General features: G+C 42.5%; 1 protein-coding gene across 2 annotated transcripts in view; it reads left to right on the top strand.

The window, feature by feature from the left end:
* Hil (peptidase hillarin) overlaps positions 1 to 21,876 on the top strand; it is an 81,792-nt gene that overhangs the window by 10,890 nt on the left and 49,026 nt on the right. For both annotated transcript variants that reach the window (XM_071671120.1, XM_071671121.1), the window contains exon 2: positions 8,240 to 8,423. In XM_071671120.1, the coding sequence (XP_071527221.1) occupies positions 8,241 to 8,423 (183 nt within the window). In that variant the 5' untranslated portion in view covers position 8,240. The remainder of the gene's footprint in view (positions 1 to 8,239; positions 8,424 to 21,876) is intronic.

Here is a 21,876-nt window from a genome sequence, read left to right on the forward strand (position 1 = left end):
AATAATATAGTGTCCTAGATTCCTATTCTCTTTAGACGGAGACAGCACAGTGAAGCAGGAGGCTCCTCCTCCTCCTCCACCCATCACTGAAGATGGAGACAGCACAGTGAAGCAGGAGGCTCCTCCTCCTCCTCCACCCATCACTGAAGATGGAGACAGGACAGTAAAGCACAGGTATCCTTGTCACCCACCCCTCCTACCGGAACATCAGCCGGCAGGAAACTGACATTGGAGGGATACTGACATGGGAAATTTTATAGGAAAGGGATGTATGAAAAACACATTGATATAATTACAGGCGCCGGATGCGCTAGGGAAGAATTTTTACCGCTACTCTGATAAAAAGAAACGAAAAACGTGCATAAAATTCTGGTATTCTTTAACAGTCTCATTGAAAGGTAATTGATATAAAATGGTTTGTCCTGCGTGGACAGTATCTGGTGGCAGTTTGTTCCAGTAGTATAAAACTGATGAAAAACGTTTTGTCCGCCTTCCTATCACTTATCAATACCCTTGGTCCGCATTTTATTTTTTTGGTCACTGTGTCTCTTGCGAGAAAGCTGTCGTGAGTTGTATTCTCAGAAAGATTAATGCTTGTATTTGATCTCCTCGGAGCCCGCAGTGGTGGTAGGAGGTGGGTTTGTGGTAATGGGGATGGGTTTGTGGTGTTGAGGGGTTGGTCTGTGGTGGTGGGTGTTTGGTAGGGCCGTGTTGGAGGGAGGGTGGGAGTAAGGGGGTGGGGGGTGGGAGGGAGGTGAGGCGTGACTGGGCCAGTCAGCCTGGTAACAGGTGAGTCACAGCGTGACACAGCGGGGTCCACCTGACCCAACTATGCTGTCACTTGAGTCCCTCCTCCACTGCTGGCCTCACCTCCTCCACTGGTCCTCCACTTCTGCCCTCCTTCTCCAGTGTAACGTGTCAGAATCCAATGAATAACGAAATTATCATATTTTAATGTACAGTCGAGGAAAAGGAGAAAATGAATGAAAAATAAAGAGGAAAATGAGAATAAGTTTTTCAGGGGGTGGAACAACCACTGAAAAATCAATGAGAAGATCGAAGCGGAAAGAAGTGGCACAAGCGGGGAAAAATACTCGAGAGATTATCTGTGTAGATAGAGAGAAACATACATTACAACGGCCCAGCCCTTGAGTCGCCTCAGGCAGCGCAGTAAACTTGTGCCGTGACGCAGTGGCTTGCCGAGTATTACATGGTCTAGTTAACAACGGTGGAAGCAGCGCCGTCGCCACTCGCCTCACGGGAGCAGAAAACCCCGAGATAATATCTGCAGAAGAGGGAAAGAAAACGAAGAACATCAGGCAAGGAAAAAAATGGGTTAAGTTTGAGGTCAGACTTAAATGTGGTAAGTCGTATTGCCTTTTGGACTCTACCTTTTTATCTCTTCAAACTTATGCTTTACCCGTCTCATGTGAGGGAGCAGTTCTCCACACAAGAACGAATCAGTCCTTAGTATGATCGATGTAACTAGTCAGATAAGAAGAATCTTCATTTAAACTGGTCTTCCAGACGGAGAGTATGTGAAAGAGGAGGAATAGGGCGAACTAGCGCGTGAGTGAAGTGGTTTACTTCGTCGAAGAAAAGATATCGTTGCTTAAAGGTGGGAAAGGGTAGGAAACAGGGCAGAACTCTGAGAAAACTTATTTATTTATTTATTGAGAGAGAGAGAGAGAGAGAGAGAGAGAGAGAGAGAGAGAGAGAGAGAGAGAGAGAGAGAGAGAGAGAGAGAGAGAGAGATGGGCGATAGTTATGAAAATGGACCGACCAGAGAGGATGCTGGACATGAGAGTACAAAGTGCGGGAAGGAGGTCAAAAAAAAAAAAAAAAAAGACCCTGAGCGTCAGCGTCATATTTTTTTTTTTTTTTTCAAGCATGTCAAGTGGTGCGAAAGATGAGAGGCAACAGTAAGTGGTCACGTACTGCGGGGAGTCACAAGGGCCCCGCCCAGGGTGATGGACCGGCGCGCCGTCTCCCGCTATCGTCGAACACGAGCTGGGAGACAGGGGCGAGGAAACCAAGTATACATTTATTCACTCGACGAAATTCAGGACTAAGAAAACGGGTGGAGATAAGAAAACTGAAGATATTTTGAGAGGTAGTCAAGTAAAAAGTGAAGGAGGTTCCTGTAAGATAATCCCTTACGGCCCCTGTGTGGCTTGAGGGAAGGAACCGAACCTTATCATTCATCAGACACCCAACCCTGACAGACTGCCTTCCACGGTAGACCTGTTTAATGACCCTTTTTTCCTGCAAAGGTGTACTAAACTGGAACTTATGTAAGACTGCCGTCTGCACCCGCAGTGCCTCCAAGCTTGATATCCCCATGTCGCTGTGCTGTGGTGAGGTAGTTTGCCGCACGTGTAACCTGGCTAGAAAATACGTATTTGGCAACTGTCAATGTACGGGACCTGAAGTTCCTGTACGATGTTTATTGAACTGGTGTCACGGGTCACGGACGACGGGTGCTGGTTACATGAGGGGCTCCGGAGTTTTATATCTACATCCTCATTCCATCTTTTGTCATTACTCTGTTTTTTGTCCTATAACTCCTACCGATAATGAATCTGTCAACAGCTGATATATCGATATGAACCCTAGACACTACGGCTACCATCTTACATACAGGGGAAGCTGATCCTCCAAGCTGATCCTCCAAGCTGCACTTGAAAAAAAATCTGTTATTAGTGAAATCATCATATATTCGTCAATTTAAATCAACACCAAAAGGAAATAAGCGGAAAACTATGAATTTCATTGGGCCGAATATGTAATGAGAGTGTATGATTGTTGAACCATCTTGAACATCTGAAGGTGTTTCAGATTCATAACCTGACACTGACGGGTTTACAGACCTTGGCAGCTGGTAGACCTAAAACTCATATAACCAAACAATGTATTGTCATGTGTATATCTCATGTCTGGCACACTGACCGCCACAGACCATACATCCATACGTATATACATACTGACACATATTGCCCCTGTGAAAGAACTGGTGATCAGTTTTGTAACTTTTGTGATAACCCCGTCAAAAATTCAAGATTTTTTAAGTGATATGAATTTGAATTTTCTTTCCGTTTATTTCCTAAATGAATTTTTTTTTTTTTGCCCACTCACTGGGGAAAGTTTCTCTCTCGAACTGCTTCTCTAAAATACAATATCAATTTACCTGACAATTCACAGACAATAAAAAAAAAAGTTACTCATCTGTGAAATTTCTTCCATTGTTTTTTAAAACCACAATAGGCTTTATGTTGGTGATATCAAAGAACGGTCGTGAACCACATGATGAAGAAAGTATTTAAGAGTAATGAAAAGTTATGACGAATATGCTTTAACAAAAAAAAAAGTTATCACAATAATAATTAACCTCTTGAGCATGACGGTACGACCCTTGAAGCACGACGGTACGACCCTTGAAGCACGACAATACGACCCTTGAAGCACGACAATACGACCCTTGAGTACGACGATACGACCCTTGAGCATTACGGTACGACCATTGAGCATTACGGTACGACCATTGAGCATTACGGTACGACCCTTGAGCATTACGGTACGACCCTTGATCACGACGGTACAGCCTTTGAATAATCATGACGATACGACCCTTGAGACATTACGGTACGACCATTGAGCACGACGTTTAAGGAGTTAATAATAATAGTCATAGATTCAGCTGAGAGTGAGAGTGTATAGATGGAGTGGTTGTTGAATTTCATTTGTTTTTCCACTGTCGAAAAAAAAGACAATAGTCTATTGAAAAATTACAACACACACACACACACACACACACACACACCACACACACACACACACACACACACACACACATATCCTGTTTGCCCCCCAAGTGCAGACGGTGGCCACTACCAGGGGTTATCTAACATGCTTGTGTGACCTGGCCTGGAGGGTCACTGAAAACCCGACGTGATGTGGCCTGAAAGTCGATCCGCCTTCTTTGGTGACGTCTCCTTCAGTTGTGGCTTTCAAGTAACTTGGCTCCCAGTGTGCTGTACGTGTTTGCACGTAAAGGCGCGCGCGCGAGTGTATGTATGTGTGTGTGTGTGTGTGTGTGTGTGTGTGTGTGTGTGTGTAGGTGGTTTATAACATGTCAGCTCCATGCTTTTATCATACAGTCGCTGATACATCTCAGTACAACTTTGTGGCTAAAAGAAGTATTTTCTCCCCCTCGTTTTTGACCTTTTGACCAACTCCCTGCAGTGGCTCCTAGTGGCAACAGACCTTTTCATTTCAAAGACTTGGACAAACGGAACATAACTTTGGTCTTTGTAACTGTAGTCCTTGTAACTTTGGTCCCTGAGGACCCTGTAATTATGGCCTCTGTGATGCTTGTGAATTTTGAGGGTAGGGCGTCCGGGGGCTTCTGTCTTCTCATCATGTTCCTCATCCTCCTAATATCATTCTTCTCGTATTTACTCTCCATCTTCAGAAGTTATATTTCCTCATGTGTGTTCCTCACTTGAGAAGACTGGGCTGGTGCCGTGATCTCTACTTTGGGCTGAGATTACGTCATTAATATTTACTACCTCTTTTGAGTATCTACTGGACAGTTGACTGTAAGGGTCATCTTGGCAGGAATTAAAATATTCATCGCTTCTCTTGGAAACCATATCTTGATGTGCTATTGGTTTGAGGTAGCTCAAGGCATACCGTCCGTTCGATCAGTGGGTTAGTTCGTATACCTCGTTTCTCCCTGCTTGATGTTCAAATTCTACTCTAATATTCTCTCTCTTTTGTCTTTACTCCCTCTACATTTAAGTTGGATCGTATTACCTTTTTTTTTTTTTTTTATTAAAGTATTCATGTCGCAAGTTGCTCCGCCCTGGACACCTCCCTGCCCGGCCTCTCTCGCAACTATAAAGTCATTTGCAAATATATGATTCAGGTTTTTGCCAAGTTAGTACTCCGGTGTTTTTTTTTTTTTAAGGGGAACATGGCTTGATTGGTATATTGGTACAAATTATAGGTTAACAAGTGAACTTGAGGAAGATAATACAAGGTTATCTCTTTAATTTGTTTAATATAACCTTAATACTCTATCGTGTGAATAGATAGATATTCATATTAACATGAGCCATGTCTGGAGCGAACTGACTTTGAGACGAGAGTTGTAAAAGTCAGGACTGAAACATTCATCATAAATACGTATTTTGTTGTTGTTGATGTTGTTGTTGTTGTACAATTGATGAATAAACTGGAAATCGTAATAAGTAAACTTAACGTGGTTTTATACAGAAACTGTTGGTGTTTTTCTATCGCTCACTTATGACAATAAACATGTTAGGCTGCGGGGTTAGCCTAGCTTCACGGTAGCTTTGTTCGCACGCCGCTATGTCCCTTTACTGTAACGCTCAGCCGTATGTGTCAGCGTCATTTCCACTTACACCGCTGGTGGCTGTTCTCCTCAGGTTACTCCGTCAGTTTTCCCCTGTTACGACAGAAGGTCGGAGTCACGCGACCTTCCACGGCAGAGTGACCTTTCATTCAGGACTTGACGAAAGGAATTCTGGCACTCCAACGCACGCAACGCTGAATGTTATTTACAAGTGTGCCATATTTTTTTTTTTATAATGAACTTTAGCGAAAGAATTGTGAAGTGTGTGTGTGTGTGTGTAAGGCATGACCTGTATACATCTGGAGGTTTATGTCACATAGACAGCCAATATCTCTTTCACATTGTCGTAACACTGATGCCAGACTGACTCGTGATCATGTGTATATTTATTAGTCATTTTGGATTATTAACGTCATATGTGGCACCTGGGGGACGTGTAGCTGTTGTTTGCAAGCAGACTGAATATCCCCTGTGGTTGTTTTAGTCTCTGTGCTTTTATGTGTTTTGATGTATGGTGCGGATTCTAGCTCAAAGACTTTTTTTTTTTTCAGACTATACCTATTAAATCCAACACACACACACACACACACACACCACCCCCTGATCTGTCTAAGGTAATCTCACGTGTCAGTGTTGTGTATTGCCCGGATACTATACAAGGACTTGATATATAACGATGTTTTACGGTTGTAAACCATCGTCTGGTGGCCGCGCATGGGGGCGTGTTGAGGGAGGGTATTGCACGAGCTTAGAGGAGGTGACCCTTCCCCCCTCGACCAGCCCCGCCACCCCGTCTCGAGAGAGAGAGAGAGAGAGAGAGAGAGAGAGAGAGAGAGAGAGAGAGAGAGAGAGAGAGAGAGACTGGGTAAGTTACAACAGCGGGTGGGTGGGTCGGTCGGTCGGCCGACAGGCCAGCGAGCGAGCGAGTGAGCGAGCAGGCGGACAAGGTCATGTGGCAAAGGGCGCAGGAGCTGGAGCAGGGCGAGGTCAAGGGAAACTGGGGCATTGTGGTTCCTCGCTGCTCACACCTGCTGTGTACCTCAGACCACCCGCCGCACCTCTGGTAGGGAGGATTGGCCTCGGGCCTGTTGACCTTTGACCTGCATGACGAATGGAGTAGTTATCAGACCTCAAATTCACGTGCCCGGGTTCGATCCCCGGCGCAGGTAGGAGACAACTCAGTCCACCCAGCTGTTCATCCTTCCTCTGGTTGGTAGATGAATGAGTACTATTATATATATATATATATATATATATATATATATATATATATATATATATATATATATATATACTCACGTTGCTTGGCGTGGCCATGACTGGTGCCGTTCACATCACTGCCCCGCACATAGAGCTGAGGTTTAGAAAGTGATTAGTTTTACCTCACTTGAACGCGTCCAGCCAGGCCAAATTTGTTTTTGTCTGGGCTCACAGTAATGATTATCATTATCATTATTATTATCATTATCATTATTAAGGGTTATGATATTCTTAATTATAAGCGCAGTGCTAAAATAATCATGATGAAAAAAGATAATGACAATACTGATGAAATATGATAATTATTGATAAATATTGCCTCTGAAACGATGGCGTTCCCTTTGAATGTATGAATGTCAGAAAGTTGGAGGTCAGGTCAGTGTGATTTATGGTACTGTCGTACGTCTGACAACGCTATTGCGGGCCAGACGCTCACCTCGCGCCTCACACACGTCTGGAAGTGTTGTACAGACTTCAAACGAGATAGAACAATTTACGCAATAGTTTCCTGTGTTCCTTACTCTTCTGTTGAACAGTGGATGAAGCTGGTACCAGAAAACAAAGAAAGTAAAGAGAATCTCAGATGAAACTTAACGGAGTTACGTTGATATATTTTCTCTCTGAATTTTACGTAGTTAAATATAGTGTAGGATAACTGGAAACAAAGAAAATCATGAATATATTAAGGGGTTTTTGAAACATTTCAGTTGGGGAAAAACTGGAACACATGCATATTGTTACACCTTAATTGGTTTGACCTTCTAACTTTACAAATAGCAGAACGTTTCACTACCAAACATTAAACGTTGATGTTTAGATATTTCACATATAGGCATACTTAAATGTTTTACGTCAACATGTACATAAGCGTATGGAACAAGTATGGAGAATCCTTAATAAAGGGAGTGTGAACATCACTGTGTGCAACTTTCAATGGACAAATCAACTGTTACTCGATATTTGATATTTAATGAAATCATTAATGAATCATTACATTGATAAAAGGATTTGGAGTTTGTAATTATGTTTGTCTGTATGTCTGTCTGTCTTTGCTCACCCTCTCTCCTACCCCACTGTCTTGCCCCACCAGCCAATACTACCTTAACCCACCTTGCCCCACCAGCCAATACAACCTTAACCCACCCTGCCCCACCAGCCAATACAACCTTAACCCACCCTGCCCCACCAGCCAATACAACCTTAACCCACCCTGCCCCACCAGCCAATACTACCTTAACCCACCCTGCCCCACCAGCCAATACAACCTTAACCCACCCTGCCCTACCAGCCAATACGACCTTAACCCACCCTGCCCCACCAGCCAAATACGACCTCAACCCACCCTGCCCCACCAGGCAATACTACCTTAACCCACCCTGTCCTACCAGCCAATACTACCTTAACCCACCCTGCCCTACCAGCCAATACTACCTTAACCCACCTTGCCCCACCAGCCAAATACGACCTCAACCCACCCTGCCCCACCCTCCAGTCCTGTCTCTTCCTTTCCCACCAGCCAGTAGTATTACCCTACCCTACTAGCACCTTCCTTATTGGCCAGCACTAATGCCTCTGCCGCCTCTCTCTCTCCCTCCCCCATAGGATGCCGGCTACCATGATGAATCTCTATGAGAACACGTGCCTCCGGTGCGGCCAGACTGTCTACCAGGTAGACCGCATCGGCCCGCTCAAGGACTTCACCTTCTTCCACACGGGCTGCTTCAAGTGCCAGGTCTGCAACTCCAAGCTCACACTCAAGACCTACTGCAACAACCAGGACGACCAGGTCAGTTGCCAAGGAGTAGGGTGGGAGTTGGGGGGAGGTGGTGTGGAACACGGGAGAGTGGGAAAGAGGTTGTGGGGAGTGGATGGGATAGAGGGATGTATGTGAAGTAAGAGAAGCAGGGGAAGAAGGATTGTGAACTAGTGCTTGATAAACTGTCGTGGTGGAGGGAAGGGGGGCGTGAGGGCACCAGCCAGTCAGTGCTACTGTGATTCCTTTCCCTGTGCCTCACTGTAGGTACTCTTCTTCCCTCTTATAGAGATATTACTTCGGGTAACAGGGATTAACTACACTAAATCCAGTCAGTGTTTACCCGTCTTTACATTTCGTCCAGTTCTCTTCAAAGGTGACTCCGGAGAATAATTTGTGTTATCTGTCAGCAACTTGCTGGAGTGAAAGTCTTAATTCATTTCAGTTTCATTTGGTCTAAGAGGCAACGTTGTAATGGTCATGATTGCTGGTAGACTAGTTTATCTGGTAGCCTAGTCATCCGACCCTCATCCGACCCTGTTCTTGAGACTGGAACCTTGTGAGTTTCACATCTCGAGCACGAAGACCCGACCCTCAAAGCACAGCGGTACGATCCTTGAGTAAGACGTTACGATCTTCTAAAAGGTCAGGTTAAAGGTCAGTCCGCCATACCGTCGTATTCAAGCCTGGTCATGCCGCCCTATGCTCGTGGGTCGTGCCGTCGAGCTCAAGGGATCTAGATTTCTGGCCACAGACGTGACTGCCCAGCGGTTGCAGCCACGGGTCCCCCACTACGTTGTCCATAACCCGCCCGCCCCCTTCCCTCCCCAGCTTGGAATACCCATTTTCTTTAGCATCATAACCCAAAGCCTCATTTTTCAAAGTTACTTCCAAGACCCAGGTAAATTATTCGCCCCTCGTCAGCCACACCGAATTCATCTGACGCAGTCGGTATGAAGTGACCTTCAGAACCTTCAGAAGGTAAAACCTGTTTTTTATTTATTTTGTATTACCGTTAGAAGTATGCATTTTTATCTGCCAGCAGTCTGAATTTTAGCTTCCTACCCTTTCGTGATGTGCTTGAGGAATTTCATCATCAGACATGATTGCACAATGAGCGTTCTATATATATATATATATATATATATATATATATATATATATATATATATATATATAAAACGACAAAAAATCCACGTAAACTAGTCTGTGAATATTGTTAAAAGGAAAATCATATACCAGTATTTTCACCAACCAATCATATGGTTACCTTCACTTGTCTCGTCAGTAGCCTATCATGAAGCAGCTTGTACATTAGGCATCACTCGTATTTCAAAAACCAAACTGCTGGTCTCGATACTCCTGACATTTTCTTGAACGACCTCCTCCGGCGATTTCGCTGACCTTTTCTGATGTGTCAAGCTGCTTGCGTGTTTGGTCAGTTTCACGTTAAGTGATAAGTGGATGGAAGTATGTTCTTCAAAAAAAGAATCTACGTAACTACTGTCACTCACAAGGCGAAAGCAGTTTATAAACATCAACACCAGAACTTCATGAGATTCATTTGGGTTAGAACTTCATCAGATTGAATATTTGGGTTAGAACTTCATCAGATTGAATATTTAGGTCAGAACTTCATCAGACTGAATATTCTATTAAGTTTATTTAGATTCGATTAAGTTAATTGTGGGTCAGGTCGTTCTGTCCGGAAATGGCCGGGTTTCACCCAGATTTCCGGCGTTCCTCTGGTGTGCCCAGATCAGCCAACTCGAAGGCCGACGTCTACCAAGCGACAGACGTAGCAACCCGCGCAGACCACCTTCACCTTGCGCACGAAAACGCTGATGACTCCTGGGGATGATGTTCACGAAGAGATTCGTTATGTTCTCAATCAGAGGGGCTACAATGTGTGTGTGTGTGTGTGTGTGTGTGTGTGTGTGTGTGTGACCACCCGGCTTTAAGGTGTGAAGGACCAGGGCCTTACAGGAACTCATGCCACTCCGTATGGTACTCCAGGTTCTGTCCTACGAAGAAACTCTGCCATCGTCTGACGTATGAAGATGATGAGGAGGTCGATCGACCTCGTGTGTGTGTGTGTGTGTGTGTGTGTGTGTGTGTGTGTGTGTGTGTGTGTGTGTGTGCGCCTCAACCTACACTGTCTTCAAGGTATACCTCCCTCGCATGAGCAAGAGGGAGGAGGAAGGGGTTGGTTGGGGACATACATGATCTCCAGGTACCTGTGTAAAAGTTCACTTCAGCATTGATATTCTTCTTGTCGTGTGAGAGGATCTGTGAGGGGCTCACGCGTGGTCTCCGTTAACCAACCCCCGCGGCGGCTCACAACTGTACCGACTCGCTACCTACAACCCATCATCAGCCCCGTCCCCGACAACCCCCTCGAGTCTTCGCTCAGTAACCCACAACCTCTGGCGGGGTTAGTGACTTGGACGTAAATCTAGCCCACCTCAATATCACCACCAACCATGGCTTATCTGGCAATGCTTTATCTTAATCACTATCTTTCACGGGATGTGTACGTCCAGGTTATCCTCTGATCTCACACAGGTGATTTACCCCTGCATCCACACACACACACACACACACACACACACACACACACACACACACAAGGGCATCGGTGGAAAACCTTTGAAATAGGAAAAACTGGAACAAGTTACGAACAAACGGAAGACTTTGAACGATAGGAACACATGAAACAAATGGAAAACACCCGGGAATGGCATCTGATCCTATACTAAGTATATGTAACTTGACCCAGTCTTTGGTATCCACAGCTGGTGTGGTGTAAGTCGACCCAGTCTTTGGTATCCACAGCTGGTATGGTGTAAGTAGAGGTTAGATAATAGGACGTGATGATATCAATGTCACAAAATAATCGTTTCATGACAAAACGTTTTTGTGTTCGTTTGTGGCATTTCCTGTGAAGGAAGCAGTTAAACGGCTTAATGCCGGCGTTTTCTAGTGTATAACAGTTTATTCCTTGATGCGTGTAATACCATGACACTAACTTACCCGGGTGGCATTTATTGCCATCCCTCGCAAGCCAGCCAGAAGTTCGTTTGCTGGAAGGCTTCCTGCCTGCCGGCCCGCTAGCCTCCGTGTCCCGGCTTTTTAACCTCTGGCAAATTGGCTCCGACATTTTGACCCCACAATGTGTGTGTGTGTGTGTGTGTGTGTGTGTGTGTGTGTGTGTGTGTGTGAGGGAGTGTACGTCAGGTGGCGGGAGTGTTTTGGCCTGTGAGGCGTGACCCACTTTCTTCACCAGCTTCTCCCTGCTCTTGATGGCTGGGTTTGGTGTTTCACGGCCCTCGGGGGAAGAACCCGACACATCATTGCTTCTTTTGCCCGGGTCTGAAACACTAGCGTGCCACTCCCTGTGTCTCTCAACATGCTCCTCCTCCAGCTGTTGCTGCCGCTCCTCCTCCTCCTCCTCCTAACGCATTACATTCAGACGTTTGTTGTCTGGTGGAGTTAGATACTCTCGAGTTATATGGACTGTTATGTTAAGTTTCTAAGATGTCGGTAATCACGGAAATATTATTATACTTAGTGGGTTACGATATTGTACTAATTGTACTCATGAAGTCAAGGTATATATATATATATATATATATATATATATATATATATATATATATATATATATATATATATATATATATATATACACACAATTCATTGCAAGAAATCGTTGTGCGTTAGATCTATCATTCAGATTTGAATTTCGAGCTGTTATCGTTGACGAGAACTCTTATCTTATCTTTAGTAAAGATACCAATTCTGCAGGTGGTGGGGGAGGGGGTCACTACACAAGGTATTCAGCGTGGAGCTCAGGGGCGACACACAGAATATTTCAGAGGAGGCAACATGGCTTATGATGTAAGGCTGCTAGATCTTTGGTCAACGGGTACGCTACACACTTGGTCATATATATATATATATATATATATATATATATATATATATATATATATATATATATATATATATATATGTGTGTGTGTGTGTGTGTGTGTGTGTGTGTGTGTGTGTGTGTGTGATAAGCAGATTCCTCCACACAGGGCGAGAGGGTCATGGACAGTTTTCTCCTAACAGCCTTGTTTCCTCAGTACTGACGTGTGCTCTAATTATTTGCTCTTTGTTATATCATTAAACCGACGTCACTTGTCTCTCCATTTTCCAAGGTGACAAATTCTAATCACCTCTGATGAATTGTGATGACCCAGTTTCCAGAAAAGGATTTCGTATTAAAGTTTCATTTGAGCATATTAGTCTTGTAATGTTGACTCTACTCAGTCACTTATATATATATATATATATATATATATACATTTAACACGGAAACTCTCCACGCATGAGGGTCAGCAACAAATACACCGTCATTTTCTTAACTTTCAAATCAGAATGTGTCTCTAAGATCACTGGTAATTTTCTGAAGTTAACAATGGTAATTCATAAGTAGTATAGACATTTCCACGAGGAAACGTAGAGAATGTTTCGCGACATTTGAACATCCATGGGGCTGGAGATGAGCACGGCGTATCTCTTAATTATTGACTGGAGGAACTGGTTTTTGGGGAGTTTGGAGAGTTTTGGGGAGGAAATAATCAGGAGTGTTCCTAGTACGCATGCGACGTTAGAGAGAGCGATTAGAAAATAGAAGAGTTGTGGGACTCTGGGGTCAGCGAAGCTGTGCCTTTGTATGTTTTTATATGTAATTATATGGGATATAATGGCTCTCAAGAGCTAAGGCCATTGTCAGAATCATTATACGTCTAACATGAAAATTACAATAATTTGAAGTAATTGGTTCGTTCTTTGGGGTTTTAACTGCTTGGGACATTAAGGCTGTTAGCGTCAAGTTTCTCCCACGAAGCTAAAATCTCTTGCACCATCATGTGTTAAAATTAATTGTAAAATCGAATACTATTCATATGAAACATACTTTCATCTGGAAGAGTTGATATCTTAGTCTTGTTTTTTAAGTAAAACTATAAAATGATGTTTTTAAGATTTTCAAGGCTCCATGGATATTTTACACATCTGTAGTTATCAGTTTACATAATAGCTAACCGCGCTGACGGAGAATACTTTTATCCCGGTGTGTATTTCTAAAGCACCAAACCAAGAGCTCGGTATATATATATATATATATATATATATATATATATATATATATATATATATATATATATATATATTCCTATTAGTCCCAAGTGCACTTTCGTGTAGTAATCACATCATTAGGGGAGACAAGAGAGAAATAACAGTCAGTTAATATACAACGAAGAGAAGTAGCTAGGACGCCATTTGGTAAACATACACTGTATTTTCGTTTCTGGCCAGCACCATCTCAGGTTTTCTAAAAGAAATCTTGGTTAACGCAAGCTTTACACTTCACTTGTACGTTATGTTAACTTTCACTGCAGATATTGGACATGGGGGAGGTACCGTTCTCACCGGCCAACTGCTGGAACTACTTTCGTGATGTTGAAAAAATTGAGGGAAAGGAAAGCCTTATTTTTTTTTGGTGTTTGCACCTAATCATCGTACTGACAGTTTCAATCTTTCTGTTTACTGAATCTGAATACAAAACAAGCATCGAGCTTATATGAACTGCTCCATGTATCATTTTCGCTACGATAGCTCTGCAGATAACATGCTTGGGTTCGTCTGAGACTTGTCCAGTCACGAATCCATCATAAGATGTCGGTAATATAAAGGAAAATGCATTTTTTTTTTAAGTCATAATAATGTGTCAATGTTCAAGGAGTTTATGTAAATATTTTGCGTGTTGATACTTACATTACTGGCGCTGTTAGGACTCAGAACGTTAAGTTGTAAACCACCAACTGGTAAAAAAAAAAAACTTGAACACCTTCAGGTGTCAAGATAATTCTTATGACCATACTTGATTTCATGGCATGTATGGCTCCTGCATAAAGAATTAGATTTACTGTGGGGCTCACTGAGGTGCGACTGAAATTAAAGGAAAAATTGCAAACACCGACAGGTCACTGAGTTCTTTTGAATGGGTTATGCAGTGAATCACAATGGAGACCACACGAATATATAAAGCATTTCCACTTGTTGTTTTAATTGTTTTAAACCAACAATAGAATTGCCAGATTTAAACTGTCACGGGCTGAGATTAAAGCTTTCCTACTGTTGTTTACCATGTGAATCACCTCTTTTTCCGCCTATTAGAAAAAAAAAAATCTTTATACTGTAAAAGCATTGTGTATATATCATCTCTGACTTGAACATCGGATAATGAGGAAGGAAGGTGATGATGATGCAACAGCGAAGCGAACGGTTTGTTGATAGAAACATGTTAGTCTCCCATGTGCACAATCCTGAAGACATACGAAAACATGTGAAGGAGAAACATCCAGTTTTTGCTGCACTACTTTGATCATGTCGCTCACAGACAAAAAGAAAAAAGTAGTTCATATTCTGGATCCAGTACATTAGTAAATATCAAGGTTACGATTCCCATTATCTAGTACAGTGAATTTTAGCTTGATAAAGACAAAAGTGTGATGACTTCAAATACACACACACACACACACACACACACATATATATATATATATATATATATATATATGAGTCCATGGGGAAAATGAAACACGATAAGTTCCCAAGTGCACTTTCGTGTAATAATCACAGGGGAGACACAAGAGAGAAATATAAGTCAGTTGATATACATCGAAGAGACGAAGCTAGGACGCCATTAGGTAAACATATATATATATATATATATATATATATATATATATATATATATATATATATATACTTACTTCTATTGATAGTTACGTGCTGAATGAAACTGCTTTCGGCTAGTTTATGTTTCTATAAACTTTAGTTAAAGCTACGAAAGGAATATCTTATTCTGATTATGCTTATTTTCATGCCTTAGTTTGCGAAATAAGAAAAAAATCGGGTTTCTGGTTTACAGACTTTTCATATGGCAGTTTCAGAAAAATTGTATGAAAAAATAAAACGGCTGCCTACGTACCTTAAGGCAAGAGTATGTGTTGTATTAATCTTATACTTTCCTTCTTCAATTTCAGTTTAGAAGGATTAGTCTTTACGGTAAAAGGATTGATTCAATTTTCGTATGAGAACCCATCTCGGTCAACGTAAAAAAACGAATTAACCGTATTATAGAGACTTTTGCATGTCACGTATTTCGTATTAAAGATTCTAAGGATTTTTATTACGTATTGATGACATGTATTTCATCTTTTAACGTAAGCTCGACGTCAGTGTATTTTTGCATTCAGATATTAAAAACTAAATAATCATTACGTGTTAGTTGCTTTGAGGTTTGGACTATTCTCTTCAACGTAGAGTTATACGACCTCTTCTAAGATCATAGAAAAAAAAAGGTTCCGTGGTACATTGATTGTGAGATTTCGTTGTGATTCTAAAACATGGACCGTATACACATACTGAGAATGTATGTATCGTTGTGATTCTAAAACATGGACCGTATACACATACTGAGAATATATGTATTGTTGTGATTCTAAAACATGGACCGTATACACATACTGAGAATGTATGTATCGTTGTGATTCTAAAACATGTCCCCCCCCCCTGTATATATATATAATGAGAATGTATGTGTATGTGGTCTAAGAATTATTCTTAACACCCGAAGAAAGTTTTAAAGGATTTTCCTATTGGTGGATGTCGTTTGAAGATGACAGCCTTAATGATCCCTGGTACTTGACATGTCTCAAGCTCAACCAAGCAAACGTCTTCAGAATTAATGACATATATATATCTCTTTCAGTTCTTTTGAAAACGCAACCGTATGTCAATATAATGATGCGACACAGCGTTTTTTTTTTCTTTTTTCTTTTTGTTAACCACAGGCAAGCCAAGAAAGCTGATCATAAGTGATATAGAACGTGAACGAATCTCAATTCTTTATTTTTTTATCTTTTTGGGTAAAAGTTTCTCATGGTTGTGGTGGGTCCATGATTTTCTCTGGTTCCTTCATAACTGGATCATGGAACCGTTCCATCACTCTAAGCTGACAGCGTCTCTCTCTCTCTCTCTCTCTCTCTCTCTCTCTCTCTCTCTCTCTCTCTCTCTCTCATGAGCTTCAGTGCTCTCAAATGTCTTTTGTTTGGGGGGGGGGGGGGGGTTAGGTAGGTAGTCTTGGCGGTCATCGTCGACGAACCCGTCGGAATCAACAGTATCGTAAATGATTTTTATGTCTTCCTCGTGATGAAATCCTGTCAGTGTCTCACTGTCATTTCTTACAGTCTATTTAGTAGAAAACCTTGAGAAGTATAAATAACTGTGAGGGACATTCACTTCATATACTGACACTTCATCATTTGATATCTTGATCGTATCAATATCTTTTTTATATTATTGTGTACATGACATTGAAAATTAGTTATTGTAAGCTTTCTAACTGATAATGGGAAGACGGATTCATTTCCTGAGGGTATGATATATAAAGGCGTTTCGTTATTTCTTCCCTGTGCATCAGTAGTGATGACAGAACTTAGAAGAAATTGACAGATGTAATTGCACTATTTTGCACTCTTGTACAACCCATTTTTGATCATAGATGTTTTAAACTTCGCGGTTTACATGATTTTTTCTAACAAGCAGTTGTTCTAAAAAGATAAAAATACTTTGTTCTAAATGGTACATGATACAAGAATTACATTTTCATATATCATATAAATCACATCATCCCGATCAACTCCGGCTCACTGACGAAAAAAAAACCCATCACATTGATTAAGTCTAGGCTGGAAGCATCTGAGTTTGTATGTCGATTTTTTTCCCTTTGTTGATACAAAATCCCGATAGTTTTTCGTGGACGTGTGGTATTTGGGGCATCTTGATAGATATGTGTTGTGTAGTTCAGTCTGTGTTGCAGTCTGTACAGTGTGGGGGGAGAAGACTTGATGGTGTGAGGCAGAAGGTGAGTTAGATATGTGTTGTGTTCACACGGAGGCGGGGCAGCACGCACGATCTCCTCCCTTTTGCTGGCACGGGAGGAGGGAGGTCGACCAGTCGCCTATATTTCTCGTTTGAAGTTATTTCGTCATCCCCAGGTTGGTCCACCGACATTGCCATAGAAAACATAGTGAATTTTCTACAGTGTCTCTTTTCCTACAGAGAGACACAGGAGCGTAGCTCCCGAGGTGCTTCGTGTATCGCCTCAAGTTCTGTAGTCGGCTTCGCAAGTTTATCTGCCTGTTCACTGACGTAAATGTTGCAATGACCAGGCATCCAGATCAAGATAATGGACTTCTGACATTTATGCAGTTTATTGATAATGCAATACTGTATCTCGTTTGTATCTGTGGAACCGAATATATATATTTCTCTCTTGTGTCTCCCCTGATGATGTGATTATTACAGGAAAGTGCACTTGGGAACTTTTCGTGTTTCATTTTCCCCGTGGACTCATAGGAATATATATATATATATGTCTCCATGGTTGTTTAATTTGTTTATGGATGGGGTTGTTAGGGAGGTAAATGCAAGAGTCCTGGAAAGAGGGGCAAGTATGAAGTCTGTTGGGGATGAGAGAGCTTGGGAAGTGAGTCAGTTGTTGTTCGCTGATGATACAGCGCTGGTGGCTGATTCATGTGAGAAACTGCAGAAGCTGGTGACTGAGTTTGGTAAAGTGTGTGGAAGAAGAAAGTTAAGAGTAAATGTGAATAAGAGCAAGGTTATTAGGTACAGTAGGGTTGAGGGTCAAGTCAATTGGGAGGTGAGTTTGAATGGAGAAAAACTGGAGGAAGTGAAGTGTTTTAGATATCTGGGAGTGGATCTGTCAGCGGATGGAACCATGGAAGCGGAAGTGGATCATAGGGTGGGGGAGGGGGCGAAAATTTTGGGAGCCTTGAAAAATGTGTGGAAGTCGAGAACATTATCTCGGAAAGCAAAAATGGGTATGTTTGAAGGAATAGTGGTTCCAACAATGCTGTATGGTTGCGAGGCGTGGGCTATGGATAGAGTTGTGCGCAGGAGGATGGATGTGCTGGAAATGAGATGTTTGAGGACAATTGTGTGGTGTGAGGTGGTTTGATCGAGTAAGTAACGTAAGGGTAAGAGAGATGTGTGGAAATAAAAAGAGCGTGGTTGAGAGAGCAGAAGAGGGTGTTTTGAAATGGTTTGGGCACATGGAGAGAATGAGTGAGGAAAGATTGACCAAGAGGATATATGTGTCGGAGGTGGAGGGAACGAGGAGAAGAGGGAGACCAAATTGGAGGTGGAAAGATGGAGTGAAAAAGATTTTGTGTGATCGGGGCCTGAACATGCAGGAGGGTGAAAGGAGGGCAAGGAATAGAGTGAATTGGAGCGATGTGGTATACAGGGGTTGACGTGCTGTCAGTGGATTGAATCAAGGCATGTGAAGCGTCTGGGGTAAACCATGGAAAGCTGTGTAGGTATGTATATTTGCGTGTGTGGACGTGTGTATGTACATGTGTATGGGGGGGGGGGGGTTGGGCCATTTCTTTCGTCTGTTTCCTTGCGCTACCTCGCAAACGCGGGAGACAGCGACAAAGTATAAAAAAAAAAAAAAAAAAAAAAAAATATATATATATATATATATATATATATATATATATATATATATATATATATATATATATATATCCTAAAGTGACGATATTAGAGTCTCATAATATAGCAAATTAATCGTATTCAGAGTTATAGCGTGGCGTTTTGTGTATTCTTTTTTTAGATTATGCACTTGAAAATTGCTAAGAAGGGAATATTGAGGCTTAAAAAGAACAGCTAGTGAAGGAGTTCATTAAGGAAGCTGTTTATAATTGTACTGATAACTGTACGAACTCTTTCCCATGGCATCTATTAAATCGCCTGTCTGAGGTACGAGAGTATGGTAGAATAAGAATTGTTACTAGATACTTCGATTTTTTTAAATTTCAGTATCACATTGCTTATATATCCTAGCCTGAGCCAGGTACCCGTTTTATCGACCAACCCCCTACGGGTGGATGAACAGCTGGGTTGACTGTGAACCGAATCCGACAACCAGGATTCAAACCTACGAGCTCTCGACCCTGGGCGGTCCGTGAATACGTCACGGTCAGGAACGCTAACGGCTACACCACGGGAGTCCATATTGCTCAAGTAATTTCTTAAAATGTGTTTTTTCAGTATTGCGCTTAACGGTGAGGTCTTCGTCTTTAGCGTTTTCTATTGTACTGCCCTACTGGTTTGCCATTTGTTTTCATGCTAGGGTGATTGTGGGTTAACCTGACCAAGAGCGACCACTCTGATACAGCGTTCGCTTGGCTGTAACGACCATCTCTTTACAACGTCCAAGAAATCAAGTCGATCATTATGTTACGTCCATCATAGCGACCGCTTTATTGCGACGTCAGCAAGGCTATCGTTACAAACCTCTATTTAGCATGCACTTGGCTATTACGACCGCGTCTCTCTGTAATGTTCACTCCCTGAGCTCGACGTATACGACACTTCGACGTCTGGATATGATGATACGACTCTGTTATGATCTACTTTTTGTTTTTTTCATTTCCTGCCCCTGAAGGGTTAGGTCAAAGGTCACTCCAATGTAACCCTTTAAGGATCGTACCGTCGTGCTCAGAGAACGAACGGTCGTTTCGTGCTTCAAGGATCGTGCCGTCGTGCTCAGAGAACGTACGGTCCTTCTGTGCTCAAGGATCGTACCGTCGTGCTCAGAGAACGTACGGTCGTTCCGTGCTTCAAGGATCGTATCGTCGTGCTCCAGGGTTCTAACTAAACTAATCCACGATCATCAATATCGTCACACTCAGCTGGACCCAAATGTTACTGTGAGAAGTCCCTATGTAATCAACAGGTGTTTCTGTCTTATTTGTGGGATTCATTCCTCCAAGTCGGGTGCGTGGGCCCGCATCGGAGTGTTCAACACTCCTCAAGTGAAAACTTTAAAACAAATGGTAGTGTGTGTGAAAGGAGAGCGTGGCGCCTATTGCCACAATGACGTTATAATCTGAAGTTTTACTGTTACGTTGTTCGTCGGGAAGGTCTGCACGTGACGTCATCCACACCGGCGGCCGTGGACCTCATGACCTTAACAGCGGCGGCGGTCCAGCCTGCCTGACCCACCAGACCCATAGTGACTCACTGTCTTGAGTCATGAACCCAATATGACTCATGATTCTGTTGGAGGGAATCGTAGCCTTGTGGTGACTCATGATTCTGTTTGGGGGGGATTCATAGCCTTGTGGTGACCCATGGCCCTGTGGTGTGATGCATATCCAAGAAATGAAAGGAGAGAGAGAGAGAGAGAGAGAGAGAGAGAGAGAGAGAGAGAGAGAGAGAGAGAGAGAGAGAGAGAGAGAGAGAGAATCGACATATAATGCGGTTGCTGCTAGAATTTCTGGTGTTTAGAATGTGTAGAGTTGCCAGTCCCTTATCCTATCCTACTGTCTGTTACGTAGTACTATTATTACGTCGAAATCTCCCGCTGATACCTCAGTCAATGCTTCCATTATCATGTCAACCTCAACATTAATTTCAAAGATCCGTTTATGATGTGACAGTGTGTTATGGTTTCAGAATTGAACACAAGAGGAAGGTGTTCAAGACTCATTGATTGGTGATTGTATCTTTATGTTGACGGCTTCAGTGACACGGGTAGAGCTTAAAGCCGAAATGATTAACAAATCAACCTCCGTTTCTCTGTATGTTTACATAGGCGATAACACAGTTGGCAAATTGACCTCTACAGTCGAGTCATTAAATCGAGCGACGTAGTACAGGACTGGATATTACTGGTGGCCAGAATGGTCAATACTATATAAGGCGTCATCTCCAGCAGATACACAAACACAATAAAACCAACTTCGTAAACAATAGTCTCCGGGCAAACAATTTTTACCAGACACCATATAGCTTAGTCAGTATATCGCACCATTTTGCAAGCACTTGACCTAGACTGGAGTGAACGGGTCGGCGGAAAAAGGAAAGAGGAAGAGGAAGAAGAAAGACGAGCGAACAGGGGGGGTAAAAAAAGGGAGAAAAAGTTGAAAGAAGAAGCCAGCCATGAAGCCATCATGTAGGGGGGAGGAGGCGGCAACTTGACTGAAGGTTTCATCACCGCGCGCCGCTTCGGATGGCTCACCCGACTTTAACCCTCGCAGTGTCCTCCAGTCTTGCCAGAGTGAGTATCCTCCACCCTTTTCATTCGTCAGTCCGAGGTGAAATCCTCGTTTCTAAGACCGCGTCAAGTAAAGATCTCTCTAGACAGTAAAACGACGTGACTGGTAGCTTGAAATTCATCATAAATGATCAGAGATGAACTCTGCGTATTCCCGTCCAGTAAACATCTAGTATTAGATAGCCACTCGAGTCAAGAACAAAAACTACATAAGATTAGATGTGAGAATTTACATGAACGAATCTTGGGTAAGTTATATAGCATTTGTTTTTATGCGGC

This window comes from Panulirus ornatus, chromosome 16, assembly GCF_036320965.1.
Source record: "Panulirus ornatus isolate Po-2019 chromosome 16, ASM3632096v1, whole genome shotgun sequence".
NCBI classification, from domain to species: domain Eukaryota; kingdom Metazoa; phylum Arthropoda; class Malacostraca; order Decapoda; family Palinuridae; genus Panulirus; species Panulirus ornatus.